Source organism: Scyliorhinus canicula, chromosome 9 (assembly GCF_902713615.1).
Source record: "Scyliorhinus canicula chromosome 9, sScyCan1.1, whole genome shotgun sequence".
In the NCBI taxonomy this organism is placed as follows: Eukaryota; Metazoa; Chordata; class Chondrichthyes; order Carcharhiniformes; family Scyliorhinidae; genus Scyliorhinus; species Scyliorhinus canicula.
The window spans coordinates 171,269,800-171,294,851 of record NC_052154.1 but is presented as its reverse complement, the minus strand read 5'-3'; the positions used below and the strand labels follow the sequence as shown (position 1 = coordinate 171,294,851).

The 25,052-nt window shown below is 43.8% G+C and overlaps 1 protein-coding gene across 1 annotated transcript in view; it reads left to right on the top strand.

The window, feature by feature from the left end:
* Nucleotides 1–25,052, top strand: part of lrp5 (low density lipoprotein receptor-related protein 5) — a 210,757-nt gene that overhangs the window by 109,207 nt on the left and 76,498 nt on the right. Inside the window, exons 6-7 of the mRNA XM_038808188.1 lie at nt 9,104–9,500; nt 9,755–9,926. Of these exons, the coding sequence (XP_038664116.1) occupies nt 9,104–9,500; nt 9,755–9,926 (569 nt within the window). The remainder of the gene's footprint in view (nt 1–9,103; nt 9,501–9,754; nt 9,927–25,052) is intronic.

The following is a 25,052-nucleotide window of genomic DNA, read 5'->3' as shown; positions in this document are numbered from 1 at the left end:
TTCAGACAGTACAGGAGTTGCAGTGCTGCCTTCCAAGGAGTGAGGGGCTGGAGGTGTGTTGCTGGGAAGGAGGGGATGTGTCAGATGGGCTGGACATCCCAGGATGCCCTCTGTGTAAGGCTCCGGACTGTGCTCCTGCCTATTCTCTTCTCTTCAGGTGTCCGCGGGCCCCTGGGTGCTCTGTGGGATAGCGGGCCAACTGGAGTGAGATCCAGAAGCCCCGCTGTCCTCTGGCACTGACATTTGTGGATTCCAGCTAGTGCCTGCACCATGGAGCTCAAGCCTTCAACTGAACCATGGAGCAGACATCTCCCGTCGTGCAGTGGACGTCCTGCACCAAGGGCTCCTCGGCAGACACCATCCTCGCAGCGTTGACCTTGTGTTGGAGTGGCAGCACCATCTCCTCGGACAGAAGGCAATGGGACTCCTCCAGTCTGCCTTGCAGTCTGAGGAGGGATGCCGCCATCCCTTCTGATGCTCGCAACTCTGCCTTTGTCGCTCTAGCAGCTCTGGGACAACCAGACCCAGGGGGAATGCCATTGGGCAGCGTCTCAGCAGAGTCCTGGGCTCCGGCACCCCTCCAAGTGCTGGATGCTGAGAAGTTCCTTCTTCTCCCTGCTGTGGCTCTTGAGCTATGAGGTGCTCACCCACCAGTGAGTGACCCAGAAGCCTGCCAACTAGTTAACGAGATGTGAGTATCTGCACTGGTGGAGGGTGCAGGTGACAGCTGTGATGCCTCTGATCACAGAGATTAGGTTTTTCCAGGACGAGTGTATCGGAGGCAAACCACCACGAGCGTGGCATGAATCACATGGGGGGGGGATTGTTAAGAGCCTGAATATTCGGTAAGATTTTCCGCCATCGGCATTGGCAAGATTCTCCCGGTTTTCTCACCGGAACCGCCATTTTTTTTAAAAAATGTGGTAAAATGCTGCCCATTTTGTTTTAAATGGAATTGAAAATATGTCTGAATAACCACCAAGAATCTAGTGTTGAGGGGAAAACCCAAGAAACAGTTTTGAGTTTTGGTTTGCTTTTTTGAACAAACATCCCCCACCTTTTCTCAAACTCCCCTGCTGAGCCCCTTAACTCGTACTTTATCTTCTCTAACCGCAGGAAGTCATACGAGTCACCCAACCATGCTGCTACCCCCCAGTGGCGATGCCAACTGCCACTCCAGCATAATTTGGCGCCGTGCAATCAGAGAGGCAAAAGCCAAGACATCGGCCATCCTCCTCTCCATGAGCTCCGGCTTTACTGAGACCCCAAATATCGCCACCAAAGGGTCGGGTCCACTCCCTTCTCCACTATCCTGGCTAAGACCGCGAACACTCCCGGCCAGAATCTTCCCAAATTTTCACAACCCCAAAACATGTGCGCATGATTCGCTGGCCTCCGCCCACACCTCTCGCACTCATCTGTTACCCCTGAAAGAACCCACTCATTCTCGCCCGAGTCATATGCACCCTGTGCACCACCTTAAACTGTATCAGGCTCATCCTTGCACAAGAGGAGGTCCCGTTTACCCTTCACAGTGCCTCACTCCATACTCTCCAATTGATCTCCATTCCCAACTCCACTTCCCATTTTTCCTTGATTTTCACCACTTGCTCGTCTCCCTGCTCCCCCAGCCACTTATAATATATCCCCAATTCTTCCCTCCCCTTCCACATCCATAAGCAGCAGTCGCTCCAGTAGGGTGTATCCCGGAAATCTAGGGAACCCCTTCCAGACCTTTTTGGGCAAAGTCCCTAACCTGTAGATACCTGAACTCACTACCCCTCGGCAGCTCTACCCTCTCCCTTAGCTCCTCCAGACTGGCAAACACTTCCTCCAAATACAAATCCCTCACCTTGACCAGCCCCACTTCCCTCCACCTCCTGTATACACTATCTACCTCCCCCCCCCCCCGGACTCAAACCCATGATTCTCGCACAGCGGCGTTAGCACCGACATCCCGTCCACCCTAATATGCATCCTCAGCTGATTCCATATCTTCACCGTGGGCTGCACCACTGGGCTCCCTGAATACTTACTTGGAGCCATTGGCAATGCTACTGTCACAATAGCCCTCAAACTAGACCCCTTACAAAATTCCTCCTCCATCCTAACCCACTCTATCCCTTCTCCTTCCCAACACCGCCGCAACTTGTCCACATTCGTCGGCCAATAATAATGAAGCAAGTTTGGCAATGCCAACCCCCCCCTGCTGCCTCTGCCTCTGTAGCGTGGTCCTCCCCAACCCCTTCCTCCGCAGCTGGTGCGCCAGCATGCGGCTTGCCTTCTCCCTATACTCGTATTGCGCCCCTCTTGCCCTACGCAGTTTCCCTACCGCCCTCCCCATTGTCAGCCTGTCAAATTGCCCCTCCAACTTTTTCCTCCTCGCCAATTCCTCCATGGTGGGCACCCTCGAATATCCCCTGTCCACCTCCACTATCTCGCTCACTAGACGGTTGTGTACCGCCCTCCTTTCCTTGCGTAAATTAGATAATTTCTCCCCGGACCACTGCCTTCAGTGCTTTCCAAAAAATGCCTGCCGACACCTCCCCATTCTGATTGAACTCCACATAATCCCTAATCGCCAACCGCAGCTTATCACAAAAACCTCCATCCGCCAACAACCCTGAGTCAAACCTCCACCCCGGCCTCTGCTCTCGTCCCGTACTGAACCGAATATCCAGCCAGTGGGGTGCATGGTTCAAGATAACTATCCCCGCATAGTCTGCCCCCTCCACCCCAACCTAAATCTCCTGACTCACTACAAAGTAAACAAGCCTTGAATACACCTTTTATAGACGTGTGAAAAGAAGGAATACTCCCTTCCCCCTGGGTTCTGAAAGCACCATGGATCCACCCCCCCCCCCCCCCCCCCCCCTCCTCCCGCCAGCTCCTGCTTTTCCCCTTCCCCTTATTCCCCCAGCCACCCCTCTTGGCCTTCTCCCCCACCACCTCACTTCCGTTAACAGTGAGAATATTAGAATATTCTCTTTTTTTTTTAAAAAGCTGCGCTTTATGTATTATGAAATAAAAGGAATTTGAATTCTTAGCAATGTCTCATCAAATAGTTCGGTACCTTTTAAACCTGTGACACCTCAATTTAAATATTTAGAGTACAGAGCAGAGCTTTATTCATCCCCTCCATTTAAACTTCTGTCAGGAAAGAGTACTACATAATTTTTTATCCGTGCCGGCACTGATGCCTCTGCTAAGCAGAGCAATTAGATTTCAAGTCAGTCAGGTGCCCAGCAATAAAAATACAATTTTGACTGGCTGGAAAGCAAGCTTTCAGTTACTAGTCTTCGATTGGAAGCTGCCTTATAAATGCCTCCTGCATCCATAGATTAAGGCTGGTAGCCTTTTACCTTGGCTTGTCTGATTAAAACGACAGTAAGAAGTCTTACAACACCAGGTTAAAGTCCAACAGGTTTGTTTCAAACACGAGCTTTCGGAGCACGGCTCCTTCTTCAGGTGAAGAAGGAGCCGTGCTCCGAAAGCTCGTGTTTGAAACAAACCTGTTGGACTTTAACCTGGTGTTGTAAGACTTCTTACTGTGCTCACCCCAGTCCAACGCCGGCATCTCCACATCATGATTAAAACGAAACATTTGAGCTGTGCCTGCAAATTTCTGATTACGCACAGCTAGTTATTTTTCAGTCAAACCGGCAGGAATAGCTTCACGTGAGATTATGTAAAACTCATCTCTTTATCCTTAGCTGCACCTTAAACATAATAAATGTTTTCACGTCAAATTCCATATATGGAAGTATATACAAATATAGAATGTACAAAGCTGTGACATGATTTCTGGGTTCCGAATGTAGACATGAGCTGCTTTTTCCTGGTTTGATCAAATTGGTACTCCATGTTTGGGTTGCAGCTTTATCTTTGTGACCATCTATTTCACTGTGTATCACTGCCCTTGCTGGGAATGTTCAATTTCTTCACACTGTCCTGAAGTGATTGATACTTTTTCTGGCTGTTATCCAAGCGAATAGTCCTTCCATGTCACTAACCACATACATTTTCAGCCAACAAGGTAGTTCAAATGGTAAAACCCTAGATAGCTTGATAAACATGTCTTTCACGAGCACTTTCACAAAACAAATTATCTGGTAATGTCTCTCGTTGCTGTGGCGCTTTTGAACACTGAATGGCTGTTGTACTTTTCTACTTTGCAATGTTTCATTGGCTGATAAAACATTTTGGGCTGGCCCAAGATCTCGAAAGATGCTAAATAAATGCACTTTTGTTAATTCTTACCGAGAAAGCATACTCGCTTGTGCAGGCATTAAGAAACGGCTGCCTTGAAATACAATAATGATAATAAACATTGGTGAATTATCACTGTTTCATAGCATAGCAAGTATGCTGCATTACAATCATGCTGTGTGAATGTTTTTGTGTTTTGCAAATCTTCACAATCATCCTAATGCCTCCAGCTAGCCAGTAGAACATTCAACTGGATAATTATTAGGTTAAAGAAAAAATCACTTTATCTTTTTCCAATGAGATGAATAATTGTCATGATGAAAGAGCACTGGGTGTGAGTATGGAGGTGAGAACATGTTCATGCTGATAAATGTTCTGGCGTAGAGTTTTAAAATGTAGGTGATTTACTCTTGGTAACTTTTGATTAGGTGTTATTGTGGAGTGTTGTACTCAAATAAAATTCTGGGCGGGATTTACCGGCTGTTCACGAAAACGGGAAATTCCGGTCCCACTCCGGCGCACGGGTTTCCCGGCGACGAAGGGTGCTATGACTGGGAGATCCCGCTGGTGGGTCGCCTCCGCCGCTAAAAAACACAAGGCGGATAGGTGGAAAAGCCCACCCTCTGTGTTAGTTGAACTGCATTTGTGAAAGGAGGTTCAGAACAAAAAAAGCAAATAACTAATCTCGAGGTAATGGAATTACAATCTGTTGAATAAACTTCGGCATAATAATCTTAAATATCTTAATAAGGAAATCTCCACAGACTCGCTAGCTAGGGGCACACTGCCACCCACGTTAGCACAGGCCTCAATCTCGCTGATACCTAAGAAAGACAAAGACCCAACGGAATGTGGGTCATACAGACCCATATCCCTGCTGAACGCAGACGCCAAAATACTGGCCAAAATCCTAGCCAAAAGGCTAGAAGACTGTGTACCTGAGGTGGTCACAGAGGACCAGACGGGCTTCGTCAAAGGTAGACAGCTTACCGCGAACATCAGGCGCCTGCTGAACGTGATAATGACCCCCTCCGGGGAGAGAACACAAGAGGTGATCGTCTCCCTGGACGCAGAAAAGGCCTTCGACAGAGTCGAATGGAAATACCTCATAGAGGTACTGGAGCGGTTCGGGCTTGGAACAGGGTTCACCGCTTGGGTAAAGCTCCTATACAACGCTCCCATGGCGAGTGTACGGACCAACAATACCAACTCCCAATACTTCCAGCTGCACAGGGGCACCAGACAAGTATGCCCACTGTCCCCGCTGCTGTTCGCACTAGCAATCGAACCGCTAGCAATCGCGCTCAGGGCAGCAAAAAATTGGAGGGGGATCTGAAGGGGAGGTAGAGAGCACAGAGTCTCACTCTATGCGGATGATCTGCTCCTCTATATCTCGGACCCACAAAGCAGCATGGACGGAATCATAGCGCTCCTGAAAGAGTTTGGAGCCTTCTCGGGCTACAAACTCAACATGAGCAAAAGTGAGATCTTCCCAGTACACCCGCAAGGGGGGGGGGGCAGCACTAAAGGGGCTGCCGTTCAAACAAGCCCGAAATAAATTCCGCTACCTGGGGATCCAAATAGCCCATGAATGGAAAGGGGTCCACAAATGGAACCTCACCAGCCTGACGGAGGAAGTTAAAAAGGACCTGCAAAGATGGAACACACTCCCGCTCTCCCTCGCGGGGAGAGTCCAGACGATCAAAATGAACGTACTGCCCAGGTTCCTTTTCCTGTTTAGATCCATTCCGATCTACATCCCCAAGGCCTTTTTCAAAGCGCTGGACAAACATATCATGGCGTTCGTATGGGGGGGTAAAAATGCTAGGATCCCAAAGAAGGTCATACAAAAAACAAAATCCAGGGGGGGGCTAGCCCTCCCGAATCTACAATTCTACCACTGGGCGGCAACAGCCGAGCGAGTAAGGGGATGGATCCAGGAGCCAGAAGCCGAGTGGGTGCATGCGGAGGAGGCCTCCTGCATGGGAACCTCCCTCCGGGCCCTCGCCACGGCAGCACTCCCATCCCCACCCAAAAAACACTCCACCAGCCCAGTGGTGACAGCCACCCTCCAATCCTGGAACCAACTGCGGCAGCAATTTGGCCTGTACAAAATGTCGGACAAGGCTCCCATCTGCAACAACCATAGGTTCACACCAGCACTGACCGACGCCACCTTCAAAAGGTGGAGGCAGGACGGGGGGACACTGACAGTCAGGGACCTATACACGGACGACAGGATCGCAACACTGGACGAACTGACAGAGAAATTTCAGCTAGCTGGGGGGAACGAGCTACGGTACCTGCAGCTCAAAAACTTCCTACGAAAGGAGACCAGGACGTACCCACAACCGCCACGACAGACACTATTGGAAGACCTACTGGACGCAAGTATCCTAGAGAAAGGGAACTGTAGTGACATGTATGACCGACTGGTAGACAGGGACGACACCGTACTGGACGCAACAAGAAGGAAATGGGAGGACGACCTGGGGATGGAGATAGGGTGGGGACTCTGGAGCGAAGAACTGCATAGGGTCAACTCCACCTCCACGTGCGCAAGGCTCAGCCTGACGCAACTAAAAGTGGTACATAGAGCCCACTTAACGAGAAACCGTATGAGTAGGTTCTTCCCGGAGGTGGAGGACAAATGTGAGCGGTGCCAGAGAGGCCCGGCCAACCACGCCCACATGTTCTGGTCTTGCCCCAGACTTGTGGAGTACTGGACAGCCTTCTTCGAGGCTATGTCCAAAGTGGTGGGGGTGAGGGTGGAGCCATGCCCGATAGTGGCGGTCTTCGGGGTTTCAGACCAGCCAGATCTATTCCTGGGGAGGAGGGCGGACGCCCTTGCCTTTGCCTCCCTGATTGCCTGCCGTAGAATCCTGTTTGGCTGGCGGTCAGCAGCACCACCCAGAGCTGCAGACTGGCTGTCCGACCTCTCGGAATCTCTCCAAATGGAGAAAATCAAATTCGCCATCCGAGGGTCGGACGACGGCTTCCACAGAACGTGGGAGCCATTCATGCAACTGTTCTGGGACCTGTTTGTGGCCAACGTACATGAGGAAGAATAGTCGGGTGGCCAAGAACCAGGGGAAAATGGGCGGGAATCGGGGGAAGGTAGCCGGGGGGAGGGGGGGGGGGGGGGGGGGGGGGGGGGGGGGGGCTACGGGCTCGGTATGGGGGTTTGATGGCAAGCCAAGGCCCAAAACCAAACTATAAATAAATGCCTATAAACATGTGCCTCGGCCATATTGGGGAATGTAAAATATGTATGCTGGCTGAAGGGGGCGGCCACAATTATTGTTACGAAGATGCTTACCGGTAAATATTCATGTAAAAAATTTTTGTGTTTTCCTTTTTTTTTCTCTCTCTCTAATAACTTGTAATTTGTCATATATAAAATATGAAAACTCAATAAAAAACATTTATAAAAAAAAATAAGGAAATCTCACATTCTGTGGCCTTTTTCGAAACTAAATTAATGAAAAGGATTTTGGTTCTCTTTGTTTGCCTGCAAATATTTATGTCAAAGAGTAAATATTGACTGACTGACTTGTCTGGATAGGCTAAAATTGATTTTTTTTTTAAAAACAGAAATGCTGGAAATGAAATGAAATGAAAATCGCTTATTGTCACGAGTAGGCTTCAATGAAGTTACTGTGAAAAGCCCCTAGTCACCACATTCCGGCGCCTGTTCGGGGAGGCTGGTACGGGAATTGAACCGTGCTGCTGGCCTGCCTTGGTCTGCTTTCAAAGCCAGCGATTTAGCCCAGTGTGCTAAACCAGCCCCTGAAATACTCAGTAGGTTAGGCACGATCTGTGATTAGAGAAACTCATCAGTGAATTGATGACTTTTCATCGGAACCTGAAAATGTTCGAGCTGTGACCAGTTTTAACCAACTACTGAGACAGGGGATAGGTACAGGCTAGGACCAAGAACCAAAGGGCAGATTTGTGAGGGAAGCAGTAATTAAATGACCAACGTGATGATTCTGTGATCATAGAATTTACAGTGCAGAAGGAGGCCATTCGGCCCATCGAGTCTGCACCGGCTCCTGGAAAGAGCACCCTACCCAAGGTTAACACCTCCACCCTATCCCCATAACCCAGTAACCCCACCCAACACTAAGGGCAATTTCATCTTTGGACTGTGGGAGGAAACCGGAGCACCCGGAGGAAACCCACGCACACACGGGGAGGATGGGCAGACAGTGACCCAAGCCGGAATCGAACCTGGGACCCTGGAGCTGTGAAGTGATTGTGCTATCCACAATGCTACCGTGCTGCACCGTGAGGCGAAGAGTGGTCATGGGACAAGTAGGGAAACACAAGATCCATTTGCAGGAAGTGTAAATAGGAATAGTAGAATCATCACTTGCAGCTGCTGTCACTGTGGGTAGAGGGGATGATTGGAAATTGTTGAACTACCAAGTGTTGAGCCCAGAAGGCTATGAAATTCTTTTTCAACAAAACGGATGGCGTGTGGTTCCATGAATTTGTCATTTCAGCGTTTTATACTCCTACAGGTCTAGCAGGTCCTTTTTAATCAACTTAATTAGGTAATAGATGTTCAGTTTTAAGCATAGATATATATTCAAACAAAATATTAATACAAAAAGAACAAAATAAAGATGTCTTTTTTTTGTTGAAAAATTGTTTTTTTTTGGGAAGTGTTATAAATGCACCATTATAAGGCGCTTTCCTCTGTTTATCTTCATTATCATTAAACCTAGGGATTAATGTGTCTGAAGTTATTGTTCTCTTTTGGTTGGAATGGAGAAATAACATAGTTAATGTTATTTGGTTTTGACTGTGTAAATGGTGAAAATGTGGAGTGGAATATGTTATGTTTCGAAGCAGGCCTGGAAATAATATTTATTCTGTCCTACAATAGGTGCTGAAGAGGTCTTGCTGCTTGCGAGAAGAACAGACTTACGACGTATCTCCTTAGACATGCCAGATTTCACAGATGTTATTCTCCAGCTTGATGATATTCGACATGCAATAGCGATTGACTACGATCCAGTGGATGGATATATTTACTGGACGGATGATGAGGTTAGAGCTATTCGTCGTGCATTTCTGGATGGCTCAGGGGCCCAGACATTGGTGACCACAGAAGTTAACCACCCAGATGGAATAGCTGTCGATTGGATAGCACGAAATCTTTATTGGACTGATACAGGAACTGACCGCATTGAAGTGACCCGTCTTAATGGGACATCGAGAAAGATATTGATAGCCGAAGGTCTTGATGAACCTCGAGCCATTGTCCTTAATCCAGTGACTGGGTATGTGCGCAAGGGTTTTTTGGTGTAAACTCTACTTAAATATTAAAAAGATCAACGTTTTTTTGCATGCTGTGTTGTTTTAAAGTATAAAGGCGGTAAAATTGTTGGGTGTTTATAAGTGCCAACTACTGAGAAAATAATCTGTTCACAAAAAGTCAGAATAATTGAAAAGAAAGCAGTGATTAGCATTGCTGCTTTGAGTATATTTAAATAAAAATCACAGCCGAGAATTAATTTGATCAATATCTTTCCAGCTATATGTACTGGACGGATTGGGGCGAAAACCCAAAGATTGAACGTGCAAACCTGGATGGCTCTGACCGATTAATTTTGGTAAACGCCTCTTTGGGTTGGCCGAATGGCTTGGCGTTGGACTATGTTGAAAACAAACTTTATTGGGGTGATGCCAAAACGGACAAAATTGAAGTAAGTTCTGAAAGAAAACTTGAGTTAGTGATATGACACTGTTAACACAAATTAATACTGGGAAATGGAGTATGTTTGGAGCCTTAAGTGAAACAGCGGCGTTTGTTCAATACTTTTCATCCAGCAGAACAAAAAGACACCCTGGATTAATATCTGTGTTCAAAATGAGCTGCAGTGGTGTTGTATAAGTTTCACAGATGAGAATGGTACCAATGCAGGAAGTGATGTTACATTAATAACATAAGACACAGTTTAAATGTAATTGAAACTGTTAAATGCAATATTACTTAAAACATTTAGTTAAGGCCCAACTTGGCCTTGTGTCCTGTTATTGTGGATTATACCACGTATAGAATTGAAATTTTGAAACTGAGAAGTGATTGGAATGTTTCAGTTTTTCGCAGAACGTTGATTGCAATGTTGTCACTTTCAAAGAACATAACAGGTGAACTCCAATGTAACGGCTCCGAGATATCCCTTGACCCTTGGACAAGGGAGTCAACATACCATCCTGGAGACTCATTTGCAGTCTAGCTATTCCCCTTACAATTGAATCCCCTATAACTCTCGCATTCCCACACTTTTGACTCCTCCCCTCTGCAACAGAAAAAACCGTGTTGCAACAAATTTGCCTTTTGCTGCTTTCCCCGAGAGATCATTCCACTCAAAAGTATCCAAAACGGTAGTATATCTGTTTTGCAGGGGAATGGCCACAAGAGATTCCTGCACTGTCTGCCTAGCTCTCTTGCTCTGTCTGGTGGTTACCCATTCCCTTCCTGCCTGTGGAGTCTGAGCCTGCATTGCGCCTTTTAGATGGTGGACAGGCCTTGGGGAGTAAGGAGTTGAGTTACCCACTACAGAATTCCTAGTCTCTGATCTGCTCTTGTAACTACAATATTTATTTGGCTGGTCCAGTTCAGTTTCTTGTAACTGCAATGTTTATATTGCTGGTCCAGTTAGATTTCTGCTCTTGGGTGACCCCAGGATGTTGATAGTGGCCGATATGACAATGTTAATGCCACCGAACATCAAGGGGAGATGGTGAAGTTCTCTCTCGTCACAGATCGATATTGCTTGGCAATTGAGTGGCGTGAATTTTGTTTGCCACTTATCGTCCCAAGCCTGAATTTTGTCCAGGTCTTCTTGCATATGGACATGGAGCTTTTCAGCATGTGAGGAGTTGCAAATGGTCCTGGACGCCATGCAATCATCAGTAAATGTCCCCTTCTAGCCATATGATGGCGGGAAGATCATTGATGAAGCAGCTGAAGATGGTTGGGCTGAGAACACTACCCTGAGGAAGTCATGCAGTGATGTCCTTTCACCACGATGATTGGTCTCCAACCACCTTCCTTTGTGTTAGTATGACTCCAACCAGTGAAGAGTAATTTCCCCATAATTCTCATTGACTCCAGTTTTTCTAGGGCTTCTTGATGCTGCACTCTGTGTAATGCTGACTGGATATCAAAGGCAATTATTCTCACTTCACCTCTGAGTTCTGCTCTTTTGACTATATTTTGACTAAGGCTGTAATAAGGTCAGGAGCGGAGTGACTCTGGCACAATGCAAACTGAGTATTGGTGAGCAGGTTATTGCTGAGTCAGGGTCAGTTCGCTCAGTTGGTTGGGCAGCTGGCTCATGATGTGGAGAGACACCAGCAGCGCAGGTTCAATTCCCACCCAGGCTGAAGTTATCCATAAGGACCCGACCAGGGGCTGGTTTAGCACAGTGGGCTAAACAGCTGACTTGTAATGCAGAACAAGGCCAGCAGCGCAGGTTCAATTCATGTACCGGTCTCCCCGAACAGGCGCCGGAATGTGGCGACTAGGGGCTTTTCACAGTAACTTCATTGAAGCCTACTTGTGACAAGTGATTATTATTATCCGAGGCTGGTTTAGCACAGTGGGCTAAATAGCTGGCTTGTAATGCAGAACAATGCCAGCAGCGCCGGTTCAATTCCCATACCAGCCTCCCCAAACAGGTGCCGGAATGTGGTGACTAGGGACTTTTCACAATAACTTCATTGAAGCCTACTCGTGACAATAAGCTATTATTATTATTTATTATTCTCGACCTTGCCTGTGGTGTGGTGACCTTCAGGTTAAATCACCACTGGTCAGCTCGCTCTCAAAAGGGGAGAGAAACTTGTGGTCTTGGGGACATTGGCAATTTTCATTGCATTCATTGCTGAGCAAGTGCCACTTGATTGCACTGTCAATACTTTCGATCACTTTGCTGATAATTGAGAGTAGACTGGTTGGCCAGATGAGATTTGTCTTGCTTTTTATGGACAGGGCACACCTAGGCAATATTCCACATCATTAGATAGATGCCAGTGTTGTATTAATACTGGAGCCACTTGGCCAGTTCCACGGCTAGTTCTGAAACACAAGCCTTCATTGCTTTTGCCAGGATGTTAACATTGTGTCTTTAGCTGTGACTTATTACACAGTGTGAATTAAATTGGCTGAAGACTGGCATCTGTGATCCTGGGGACCTGAGGAGGAGGCCGAAATGGATCATCCACTTCTCACTTCTGCTGAAGGTGGCTGCAAAGCGTTATGCTTAATGTAGCAATATTTGTCACATTAAAAAAAATAGAAACACAAGATGCCACAGTGGCATTGCATAGAATGATCACAGTATTCAGCCTGTTTTTCTTCAGAATTGTCACTTGAATCAATTTATACTGTCTGTTCGGTGCCCTTCCCTGGTAATTTATTGCAGAGGTGGAAAAGTTCTGTTTGCATTACCCTCTCGTTCCTAACTTTTAAAATTATTCATGTCTTCCTGTCAATTTTAAGCACCTTATTTGCCTTTTCTCGCTTCAACGGATCTTTGCTGTCAGTTTTATAGGTTTCTCTACTTTGACTTGAAGCTCTTTCTCCCAATCAGTCTACTCTTCTATTTAACACATGCTCTTAGTTTGATATTCCCATACTATTTTGGATATATCCACAGTATACCTTTCACTTATTCACCCTATTACCTATTATGGGCAGCACGGTAGCATGGTGGTTAGCATAAATGCTTCACAGCTCCAGGGTCCCAGGTTCGATTCCCGGCTGGGTCACTGTCTGTGCGGAGTCTGCAAGTCCTCCCCGTGTGTGCGTGGGTTTCCTCCGGGTGCTCCGGTTTCCTCCCACAGTCCAAAGATGTGCGGGTTAGGTGGATTGGCCAGGCTAAATTGCCCTTAGTGTCCTAAAAATAAGGTTAATGGGGGTTGTTGGGTTATGGGTATAGGGTGGATACGTGGGTTTGAGTAGGGTGATCATTGCTCGGCACAACATCGAGGGCCGAAGGGCCTGTTCTGTGCTGTACTGTTCTATGTTCTATGTACCTAAGACAGGGCTGATACTTGTTAAACGTGTTTCACATGTGGACAATTCCAAACATGAAGCAATTACTGAAATTAAGCTTGTTGTTACTGGAGCTTAAAGTTAACCCTCGGATTTTGCTGTTCTAGTTTAATGAAAACTATCTTTCCAGATTTGCGTGATAAATGCCCTTTTGCTATTTTAAGATTTGAGGTGAATTTTGAATTTTAGTAGTGAAGAGTGTACGTTATTCCATATTGGTCCAAATGTTGTAGCTAGGATAAACATTTCCTAGTCACAGCTTCTGGACCCTCCGAGCAATTAGTTTTATTCTTCTGCCTTTGCCTCTGGCCTTGTACAGGGCCTTTGAGGTGAAAAGAAACTTTGTACCGCACAACCTCAACATTAAATAGAAAAACGCAATCAAAGTGCTCTTTAATATACTTATAGGGCGGAAATGAAAAAAAATTGTGGGTGAGAAATCCTATGTGAAATGCAGGCAAATCTTTGTCTTCTGTTTCGGGGGCCATCAAGAAAATGGTGGTCTGTGCAAAGGGTAGAATACTCTGTGATCTCTCTCTCTCTCTCTCTCTCTTCCCCCCCCCCCCCCCCCCCCCCCCCCCCCCACCAGCATGTTGCACAGCTGCCATAACTTGCACCACACAATTTAAAAAAAAAAAAAAATTTTTTTATGGTCTAGCAGTACTTCTGTCCTCTATAACTGAATCGTGCGGCATGCTTAACCTCTTAAAATTCTACTTGCATTTCATCCATGTAATTTAATTTAGGAAGCGGGGGAGGAATGTTGGCAGCTGTGTAGTGACATGTATAAGTTTTCAGCCTCGGTGCCTGAAGCAGTGGCACTTTCTTCAAACGTTACTTGGCAAATTGCTTGAATATACATTTGAACGTATTGAAGCCGATGGTTGGAAGAATGTGCTGTGAATTACAGATTAAGTGCATGTCTATGTAGCAGGCATGAGTGCGCGTGAAATTCCATGCAGCAAAACCAGCACTTATTTCTCCTGGCAGAAATCTTTGCATCTGTGCTGTTCAGTTGCAGCACAAAGAGCTCAGTCACTTCATTAAAATCTTGTGTTCTGAAGAAGCCATTTGGCACAGCTTGTCAAACCTTTCGTGACACCAGACTATATAGGGCTTTCCCTAAAGCTTTGGCACCCTGTGGTAACATTGTTTGCAATTGAAAAAAAACCTTTGAATTGGCAGAGACTTAAAAAAAAATGTTATAAATGGAAGTATATTAAAATTTTGCATGGTTTGTGTATATTGAATGATTTACAAGTTGAGACAAAAAATTAAAATGGAATTTGTATGCAAAATGGATACTTTTATAGTAGATTTGAATTTGTTTTACATGGATTAAGGTACAGCAGCAGGGATAAAGGAAAGGTTGTTTGTACCCTTGCTGACTCTGCATAGCTAATTCCCAGCAAACCTATTTTTTTTGCTTCAACCTCAGTGCAGTTTAACAGGAATGAAATGAGTAGACAAAGTGTACAGCACCATGTAATGTCTCCATTTTGCTGTGGGCTTGTTCATATTCCTGTTGTACCTGCATCATCTGTAACTCAAAAAGGAAATGAAAACATCAGCTCTCTCGAAGTAGCTAATGTGTTATCTTGAATAGCAAAAAGCATAGCTACTAGCCACAGCCGGAATGATTCCTGTGCAGACTACCTTGTTTAAAGTCAGTTCACCCAGAACATTTCATTGCAATCAGGTCAAAACTAAAAATGCCAAGAGTGATTTGTAGAAAACAATTGCAGGATTTAGCTATTGCAAATTAATTTACTCAGGAGTTAGCCAGTGACAATGAGTGTTACTCGTTGTTCTGTTTCCATCTGAAAAGTGGCATTGCGGTTTCCAGCAAGGCAAATAAGTAGCTGAGTTTTAATGATCAGTCAGACCTCTGGTTAGATCTGTTGCCTATGCTAAACTAATTCATCTTGGCGAAGAGGTAGGAGCAAGATTGATAAGGGAGTGGTTAATTAATCAAGAGTTTCACTGCTAAAGATTATCCAGTGACCACTGCTGAGTATATGAATGTAAACTTCAAATAAAGGGAGTATTGAACTTGGTGTGTGCCTTTATAAAGAGTAGTAGAACATAAACCATTTGCCTGGACCATTTAGACTGGTAACCAGAGAGACCTTATGGAGTCCGCGTTGGAGTCATGTGAGAAAACTGATGGAAAAATCCACCAACTGAAAGGCACAAATCAGGAGGGTGATGGAATACTCTCTCTTGTTTGGATGAGTGCAGCTCCAACAATACTCAAAGATCAACACCATCCATGATAAAGCAGCTCGCTTGATTGACTCCCATCCACCACCGTCAACATTTACACCCTCCACCACCAGCTCACAGAGGCAGCATGTGTACCTGGGGTCAAGTTTTAAAAGGTGGTTAAATATGAAACATGTAACCTCAGTACAATTTTTTAACTTTTATTTTCTTATTAAGGGATATGGGGGTAGTGCAGGAAGGCGGTGTTAAGGAAGATTAGCTATGATCTTGTTTAATGGAAGAGCGTGCTCGAAAGGCTGCTCCTATTTCTTATGCTCTCTTATGATCAGTATGATGCTTTGCAGCTACTTCTCAAGCCTCCTACGACAGCATCTCCCAAACTCTACCACTTGTAAAAGGTGCATGGGAACATCAGAACTTAAAACATCCTGTCAAACCACACATCATCGTGACTTGGAACTATGATCACCGTTCCTTCACTGTCGCTGGGTCAATGATTCTTGAGCTCTCTTCCTCACTGTACTATGGGTCTACCTACATAGACCCATGTAGTTGACAGTTAAGAAGTCAACTCACCGCTGACATCGCCAGGGCAATTCAGCGAGAGCAGCAAATGCTGACCGTGCCAGTAATGCTCATTTCCGATGAACAATTTTTTTTAAAGGGAGAGTAAAACCCATATTAAATTGTCCTCCTTTCATCTGCTGGCTGAGTTCAATATTACCATAATAAAAAAGCAAAATACTGAGGATGGAAGACACCGGAAAACACCCAGAAAATGTTGGAAAAACTCAGCAGGCCGGGGAGCATCTTTGGAGAGAGAAACCATTAACATTTTAACGGCGATATTACCATGTTTCCAGCATATTTCTGTGATGTGTTTATTGATATTTAACACTCGAGTATTGAGTATCACAAATAGGTGGCTATTTCAAACCTCCCCTTATTGTTCTCTGACAATTAGTCCGGAGATCTATAACACCCCTAAAAAACGGTGAGTTTGTGTCATAGGCTGTTAAAAATCTCAAACTAGTATCCAATCTGACTGAAACCTGCCAATTTGCAATTTTTAAAAAATATATATATTCAAATAAGGGCCATTTAGCATGGCCAATCCACCTACTCTGCGCATCTTTGGGTTATGGGGTTGGGATCCACGCAGACACTGGGAGAATGTGCAAACTCCACACGGACAGTGACCTGAGGCCGGGGTCCTCGGCACCGTGAGGCAGCAATGCTAACCACTGCGCCACCGTGCCGCCCTCCAATTTGCAACTTTGACAGAGAGGTTTAGAGATCAACCCCAGAAGCCTGCCCAGAATCACTGCACCTAGCACAATCAAGTGGAAAATTCCTTCAAAAGCGAGCACATCTCCGAGGCAGAATGAAAATTCAAGGTGAGGTATTCCCGATCCAGCAACAGGTCTTAATTAGTAGTCACCTGTGTAATTGTGTAACCTACAAACACCCTAGACAATGAACGTGGCCATCTTTGGCTTGAAAGACGAGGCAGACACAATGGACCTCATGGCCCTTTTCTGTGCTGTAAACTTTTCTGCGTTTCTAAGAACAGGAGGAGATGACCAAACGGCTCCCAGGAGGTGTGGATGGGTCAGTTAAATATTTCAACGAGGCTATATATCTACGATTTTACATCCAATTTAACTTTTATGCTGATTCGTGAATTTTCCTGTACTTTGGGGAAACCTGGCAACCTAAGGAGAGACGAGAACTGCTGGATCCAGCAGGTCTGCTCCTTTCCAGCATTGCTTGTAAGTCAGGACGCGCAGGACTGGTGGAAACTTGTAAGCCATCTCCATAGTTTGTTGTCCCCATTCCAATCTCTCCTTCCCTTCCTCTCCACTTACCACTGTAGCTGGGTAGTCATCGGAACCTCAGAGCAACATTAAAGTATTGAAGTAAGCCAAATTCACATTATTGTTAGCTACTGAGTACCAGGGCCCCATTATTTCTTTCTCAGTGTCACATTGTGATGGACGTGTTTTGGCCATACAATGGATTCCTATTCTTAGCCATGCACATTACCTAGTAGACTGTTGCTCTGTTGCGTTGACTGCTACCTGAGAAGAAAGTTGCTTGCTTTTGATCAGAGTTATGATACATTAAGGTCTAAAGTAGTAATGTGGTGGTACTGTATAACAGAAAAGCTACATTGGGAAAATATACGAGTATTAGGCTTTAAATGGAAAAATTACCAAACTGCTGTGGTTTTCTGCTAGTCTAAAAATTGATTTCAAAGAGGTAGGCCGATTAGCTGTTCAGCTTAGCCAGTCTACCGTTGGCTGCTACAATACATCAGCATTATTCTCTCCTGGAAGTTTGTGAAGCAGTCTGTTGTCGTTTGTCTTCTAGGCCTTTCTGTCATAATCCTGGCACTGGCCTTTTTCTTAGATGGGAGTTATGAGAAGGAAATTGGTGTCAAATGTTCAATGAATATTGGGGTGACATCAATTGGAGAGAGTTCAGCAACCATTGAATTCTCTGCAGAATAGGACTAACACTTTTTTTGTCAGCCTCCAAGAGAGGTTATTGTGGCATAGTCTTCCCTCTTTTCCCCAGTTTCCATTTGTCAAAAACTTTGCATTCAGAGGCGTAAAAAGAAAACATAAACACTCTGCATGATGAACTTTACAAGACTGATGGGAGATCCTGTGCTGTGTATTAGGTGTGCTGAAGGATCCATTCTGTTCAAGATAATAGGTATGGAAAATGTACTGTAAACCAGCTTAGAGCCCCTTTAGTAGAATGGATGACACTTGTATAAAGTTGTCTTCTGTATCCAGTATTTTTTTGCAGTAAGTTACATTTTGCAGTAAGTTACATTTTCAAGTTGAAATAAAGTCGGAATGTCTGCAGATTTTATGGTCATTTGAGCAACTTGCCTAGTGATGTTGGGGGTGTTTGGAACCTTGTCCTTAAATTGTTGCGGAGTTGTTTTCCTATTATCTTGCAATTTTGGATAGAATAAATACTGCATTCAGCTCTCCATGATTGTTTTTCCTTTTATGGAAGGTATTTTATTTCTTTGTGTGTTTCTGGTTTCTGCAAACGTTTTCTTGGGTAAAAGCTCTAAACAAGAAACCGCATATTAACTTTGTGGTGGGAAAGGCAATGGCAAACATTTTGAAGCTTTTTTTCAAAGGGCTAAGGAAATGCAGCACTCCAGGGGATTATAGTAGTTGAGTTACTTTAATCACGTGGAAAAAATCTTTGATTTTAGCGTCTGTGTGCTTATGGATTTGTACAGACATCTGACTTTTAACACTCCGTATTAGAGAGCTTTGAAACAATACCCCTGAATGGCTTTGTGCTGAAGAAAACTATTGATAACCGAGCTGAAACACACTTTTCCAAACATTCATGATTAAAATTCAGAAAGTGCCGTGCTAAATTTGCAATTTTTGCAACTTATGGGAAATTTATTTCAAGGTTTTAAAGTGGTGACAAATCTACTTTGATTGTTTTCCAACCCTCACCCGTCACAAGGTAACACTTTCTGTTTAACTGTCTTTCTCAGAGTGATGTTAGTAATGCACATTCCTTTTCTTTTTCTCCCTTTTTGGGCTTTGTTGAATCCAAATGACATTAGTACTCAATCATGGTTGCAGAATGAGGCTCGTCTTTCAGAGTTTTTGATTGACCGCCATAGTTCTGTGGGAAAGGAAGCTGTCCTTTTCTTGACGGGAGGTGACCCTCACCTTCTACTTGAACAATGGAGACATAATGGGGGCCTGATTGGGACGTATGAGAACCCCCACAGTCAGCCACACACTCCTTTTAGCAGAAGTGTCTCACACTCAAACTTCCATTTGACAATTGTCCTTTCACCATTCCCTTTCATAAAATGCTCTCCAGAGCTGTTAAAATTGTGTTGGTTTTATTCAAGGTCTACTCGGATAATTTTTTTTAAAAACAAGGTTTCCATTCTAATCTTAGGCAATTAAAAGTGAATATTTTTCTGATCAAGTTTTCCAGTAAACTACCTGGTTAAGCATTGTGATTGGTAATGTCATAGAATATAATAAATTACATGCATAGGTATTTTTGCTAAATATCTTAATAGTGTTCAATGTCAGAGATAAAATAAACATCAGGTCTGTTGATTGAAGGGACCTGAATATGCCTTGTGGCATTTGGAATGTGCCTATTCACTGCCCGAATGACTATAAATGGAAGACTTTGAGTCATGTAGCTCTCCTCCCAGGCTCCCTGTGTAGATATTCCTGTGCCTCTGAAAGCTGATTTCTGAAAAGAACTTTGTTCCTCCTGGCAAACCAAATTATTCCTGGAACAGTTTTTTTTTTCTTTCAATCCTGAGAAAGGACTGTGGTCTTGAATTTCTTTTCAAGCTGTGCACCTCCTTCTTTCTGAGTTTGTAGAATAATTCTTGTGCCAATAGACACATGTGAGGAAAGAACCAGAGATGGATACATTTCTGCGGAATTTAATGTACAAAAAGATATATACAGAGCAGTTTCAGCCGAACTCTCCATGCTTTTCATTGGAATCTTGTTTCTGGCCCGCTTCCAAAGATAGTACCTTTTTATCTTTCCTACCGTGTTTTAGAAATCAGACAAAATTGTTGGCACTTGATTCTGAGGAATTTCAGTATGCGTGTATGTTGCTTTTTGTCAAGTGTAACTACTTTGGGGAAAGAAAGCTCTGATCTTGTCTGACAATCTTTTTGGATATTTTATGTGGAAATGCCACATAAAATTGAGATCAATGTTCTCCTTTTAAGGCTACAACGGAATGATATTCTGGATTAATATATTGTCACAATCTTGACAGAACTAAAAGAGGAAGATGAAAGCTTGCTAGGAGTAGGCTGTACTATTTAAGTACCCCGTTAAGTAAATTCTTAGGTTAGGTGGGGTTACTGGGTTACAGGGATAAGGTGGAGGCGTGGGCTTAAGCGTGTCGCGTCTTTTCGTCCGACGTCACTTCGTCCAACGACACTTCGTCCACGTCTTTTGGTCCAACGTCTTTTTGTCCGCCCGTCTTTTGGTCCAACGTCACTTCGTCCAATTATCCAATTACAAATTAACTCCGTATAAAACCATTTAATTGATAAAATGCAAGTACAATACAGCAAGTGAATTTAATTGCTAAAATGCAAGTAATTGATAAAATGCAAGTAAAATGCAAGTTGAAAAATGCAGTTAAAAAGTTAAAAAATCTAAAAATGCAGTTTAAAAATCTAAAAGTTTACTAATTACTTAAAATTCCCGAAATTACATAAAATTTATGTAAATTGTAAATTCCCGAAATTCCCTAAAAGTTAGATTTCCAGAACTGTACCCGAGAGAGAATAATGGGGAGAGGACAAGATGATTTGATATTCTACAATTCCGACAGACACAGATATAAGTGGGAGTCTAATTGGATTTAGACAATGAGTGCAGTTCTGAAAGAAGCAGGTTTAAACTCGATTTTCGTCGAGTGATTAAAACCTCTGGTTGGCAGTGGGTTCTGACATTACAGGTCTGAAATGATCAAATATTCCATCAGATACAATGGCTCTCATCACGCTGGAGCATACATGGGTGAATATCCTGCAATTATCTTAATAATGTCTGGAGATCAAGCAGCACAAATGCAGAACTCAACCTCAAGAGGCGAAATAGGTGGAGAGGATCCTTGAGCAGTAACATTGAAAAACTAAATTAAACTATTTGTAATTGGATAATTGGACGAAGTGACGTTGGACCAAAAGACGGGCGGACAAAAAGACGTTGGACCAAAAGACGTGGACGAAGTGTCGTTGGACGAAATGACGTCGGACGAAAAGACATAGCACCGGCTTAAGTAGAGTGCTCTTTCCGAGGGCTGGTGCAGACTTGATGGGCTGAATAGTCTCCTTCTGCACTGTAAATTCTATGATGTCTTCCCCCTCCCTCCTCATGCAATATGTTGAAAGTTCCAATGTGTGTATTAAGGTCAAACCATATTGCAAGATAAATTCATATGATCATTCTCACTACTGTTTACTTGTAAGGAACGCTGCAGATACAAACTCCATTGATGAATTTGGTGTGATTATGGTGCATGTTTTAAATAGTGACCTGGAAAGGGAGGAGGAATGTTCTGTCCATGTGTGGTGGTTAGGTGATACTTGATAAGTTCTAAAATATATTTGAAGCCAACCTTGAGTCAGTTGTCCAATGAACTGAGCCCAAGTTGCAACGCTAGTGATCCAATCACTCATGTGTTTTCATAACTTGGGATATATTTTTGAGTGCATTTGCATAATATCACAAAGAATGTAGTGAAAACCTTCAAAAATAATCAGGGATTAGGTATCTCTGATACATCAGATGAGCTCCACTCAGATTTTCATGTATTTTGTTGTAACAATTCCCCGCCAACTATCTTTTATTCTTTCTATCAAATCTATTGGGGTCTTCTGTCAGTACTTGAAGTATAGATTTTTGAGTGAGACTGTCAACTGTTATTTGGGCAACACAATTTGCTTTGGCAGTGATGAAGTGGGGTTAGTATCGGAAAAATCCTTTTGAGATATTTTTATATGCCAACTTGCAGTGAGTGTAGTAGAGAAATACTATTTCCAAAAGCAAAATCAAGCTTTTGAGTAAATGTGTGAAATCAATATTACCAGCTTAGAGCTGAGAGAGGTTGACTGCTGGAGTGACCTAATTTTTATCCATGCAATGAACAAGCACAAGTGATAGGTTGACTTATCAGATGAATTTGAAAGTCTTGTCATTCCAAAATCAGTCTTGCATGTTTTGCTGAAAGCATGGAAAGTCCCTAAAATATATATATATTTAAATTAAATCTTAGTTATAAGTAAAATAGGATTGGATTGGTTTGGGATAACTTATTGTTTGAAGGAAGTTTGCATAACTTTTTGTTTATAGTTTGGAGCATTGTGAATGATGAGAAACAAATTAGAACATACCACTAATAAATGATGCAATAAAGTGGATCACTAATGGTGTGTATCCAGGTGACTTTTTTAGTTCCACATTTCCCCTCACAATGAGATTAATTAGAACTCGCTGATCCATTCCATCCCTGCCATCCATCAGAAGCGAGAAGGTCAGGTGGGGGAATTAAATTTGTAAAGATATGAAATGTAACCCCCCAAGCCACCAACAATGCGCCTATTTATGGTTCAACCACGCTGAGTTTGAGGTTAGCGCAGGACAATGATTATAATATTTAAGTGAGGCTCAGTTCCTCCAGTTTCAGGAAATATTTGAATGTGACAGCTGGGAAACCTGGCAGCTGAAGGAAGGTAGGAGCTGCCAGATAGAGCAGGAGTGCTCCACCCTGGCCCCTCGAGCAAACCTGTTGTGATATTTCCCAATCTCCCTTCCATGTAGTTCATTGCTATCTTTTTCCCTTATGATCTTTAATACACGACCTTCATTTTAGGCTGAGATGCAAAAGTTTCCTGATTGATAAGTTAGTTACGCTCCTTGTTTTTGTGTCGTTTCCATATTAGACTCCTCGTGGTCTTTCTTTTATTGATTGATTTAGGACATTGTAGTCTCTACCCAATACTTGACTTTGTTTAATCTTCCTTTCATTTGATATAAAAAATTTATTTGTGATTTTTGTTTCTTTGTTGTTTATGTTCTCAGCATATTGCATGATGTGTAGATTCAGGAGTTTTCTATCCATGCCCATACATTTCCATAGTTTCTGCCTCAAGAATTGATACGTTGGCATTTCTCTTATGACCACAGCATGCAGTTGTACAGTTGAAACTGCACTTGGGATATTCAAGATTGGGAAATTACACTCTCCCTGTGCAGCAGTCCATTTAGTTGGGGTCATTTTGTACTTTGTTCAGCAAGTTAAAATTGTTCTCCGGACGAGCTCTATTTACCTTTGTTCATTTTGCCATCTAATGTCATTTGAACTGGTTTTGTTGACTCGAACATTAGTTCCTTATATTAAGTGGGAACAATCAGTTCATATACAAAGTACATGTGGTATACATACTTGTAGAAATAGGCACATAGATGGCAGAGGAATTCCATTCTTGCTAAGTGTTTTGATCTTGCATTAAACATTGGATGGTGTTCTCCTGTGCTCCCATCAGCAGGATTAATGACAGGGGGAGAATTCAGCGGGAGGTCCAAGAATCAGTCACATCCCGTGAAATGGCAGCGTGATCTTCTGCTCCTGCTCACAGTGGAGGATCATGATTCTCGCTGGAGGCTGTTGAGAAACCAAATTTGCATCCTACTAATGTGATGCAGATGAAGGCCAGATCGGAATCTTTGTCACCCTCCCCCAAATTCTCTGTGACGACAGTCCAGAACACACCTGGACCAATGTGGCATGCAGAAGTAGGGACTTGCCTTAAGGGCCTTGGTCAGCTCACAGGCATGCAAGAAGATATTGGTGGCCTCCAGCTACTGGACCCATTAGGACCATGTGCAGTACAGGGTTGGTGCAGAAGGTGGGAGGCTTCCAAGCTGCAAGCTCACTCGAGCTCAGATCTTCCCACATGGACTTTGCTATGTATTAGCTTCTTGGTTACCAAGGCAGCACGATGGCACAGTGGTTGACACTGCCTCCCAGCAATAGGAACGGGGTTCAATTCCAACATTAGGTGACTGTCTGTGTGGAGTTCGCACATTTCCCCCTGCATGGGTCTGCGTGGGTTTATTGGCCATGCTAAATTGCCCCTTTAGTGTCCAACAGTTACAAGGGATAGGGCGGCGCAGCAGACCTAGATAGGGTGCTCTTTACAAGGTCGGTGCAGACTCGATGTCTGAATGGTCTTCTGCACTGTACGGATTCAACAATTCTCCTGGCAAGATTTCACTATTTTTTGCTGTTATGGATTCAACAGGACTTCATACACTCTTGTTGCTGTCACTGTGATCTAATCCAAATAAAGTGAGACAGCACCATATGACAGTCACTATGTTACAAAGGTTGAATATAAGAAAATGACCAGACAACATGATTTTTAAAAATTGATACTCAAATTTACAGTTGTGCCTCACTGAGCTTGTTCACCTGTGATTCAGATAAGAAAAGGTGGTTATTTCGGTTTGAAAAGGACAATTCACCACAAGTTATTCTTGCATAATAATTATTTCAACAATTTAGCCAAGAGCCACAATTCCTAGTTTTATGAAAGACTTTGAACTATTTATACAGGTCCATAATGAAAATAACACTGGAACAATTCTGTATGTTTGCAATAATGATCTAGTGTGATGCAGAAAATCTTGCGCATAGTTTCTAGGTATCATTTGCATTTGAACCTAAAACATTTTTTAAAATGGCAATATCTGATCCGTCCTTCAACCTGACGGACAAAAAAGTATCGACACCTGTAACATCAACACTCATTGGCCTTGCTTCTCTGGTTCCTATTGCTCTCCTCCAATGCACAGCAACATGTTTCATTAAATCTGCTGCCACTGTGGCCATGAGCTGCCTGAAAAATTGCTCTTCACTTCAGAGGTTTGATTCCAGGTGAGACCTCCTTTGAGCTCCAGCACCCATTCTTCTCCCAGAAGCTCCAGGT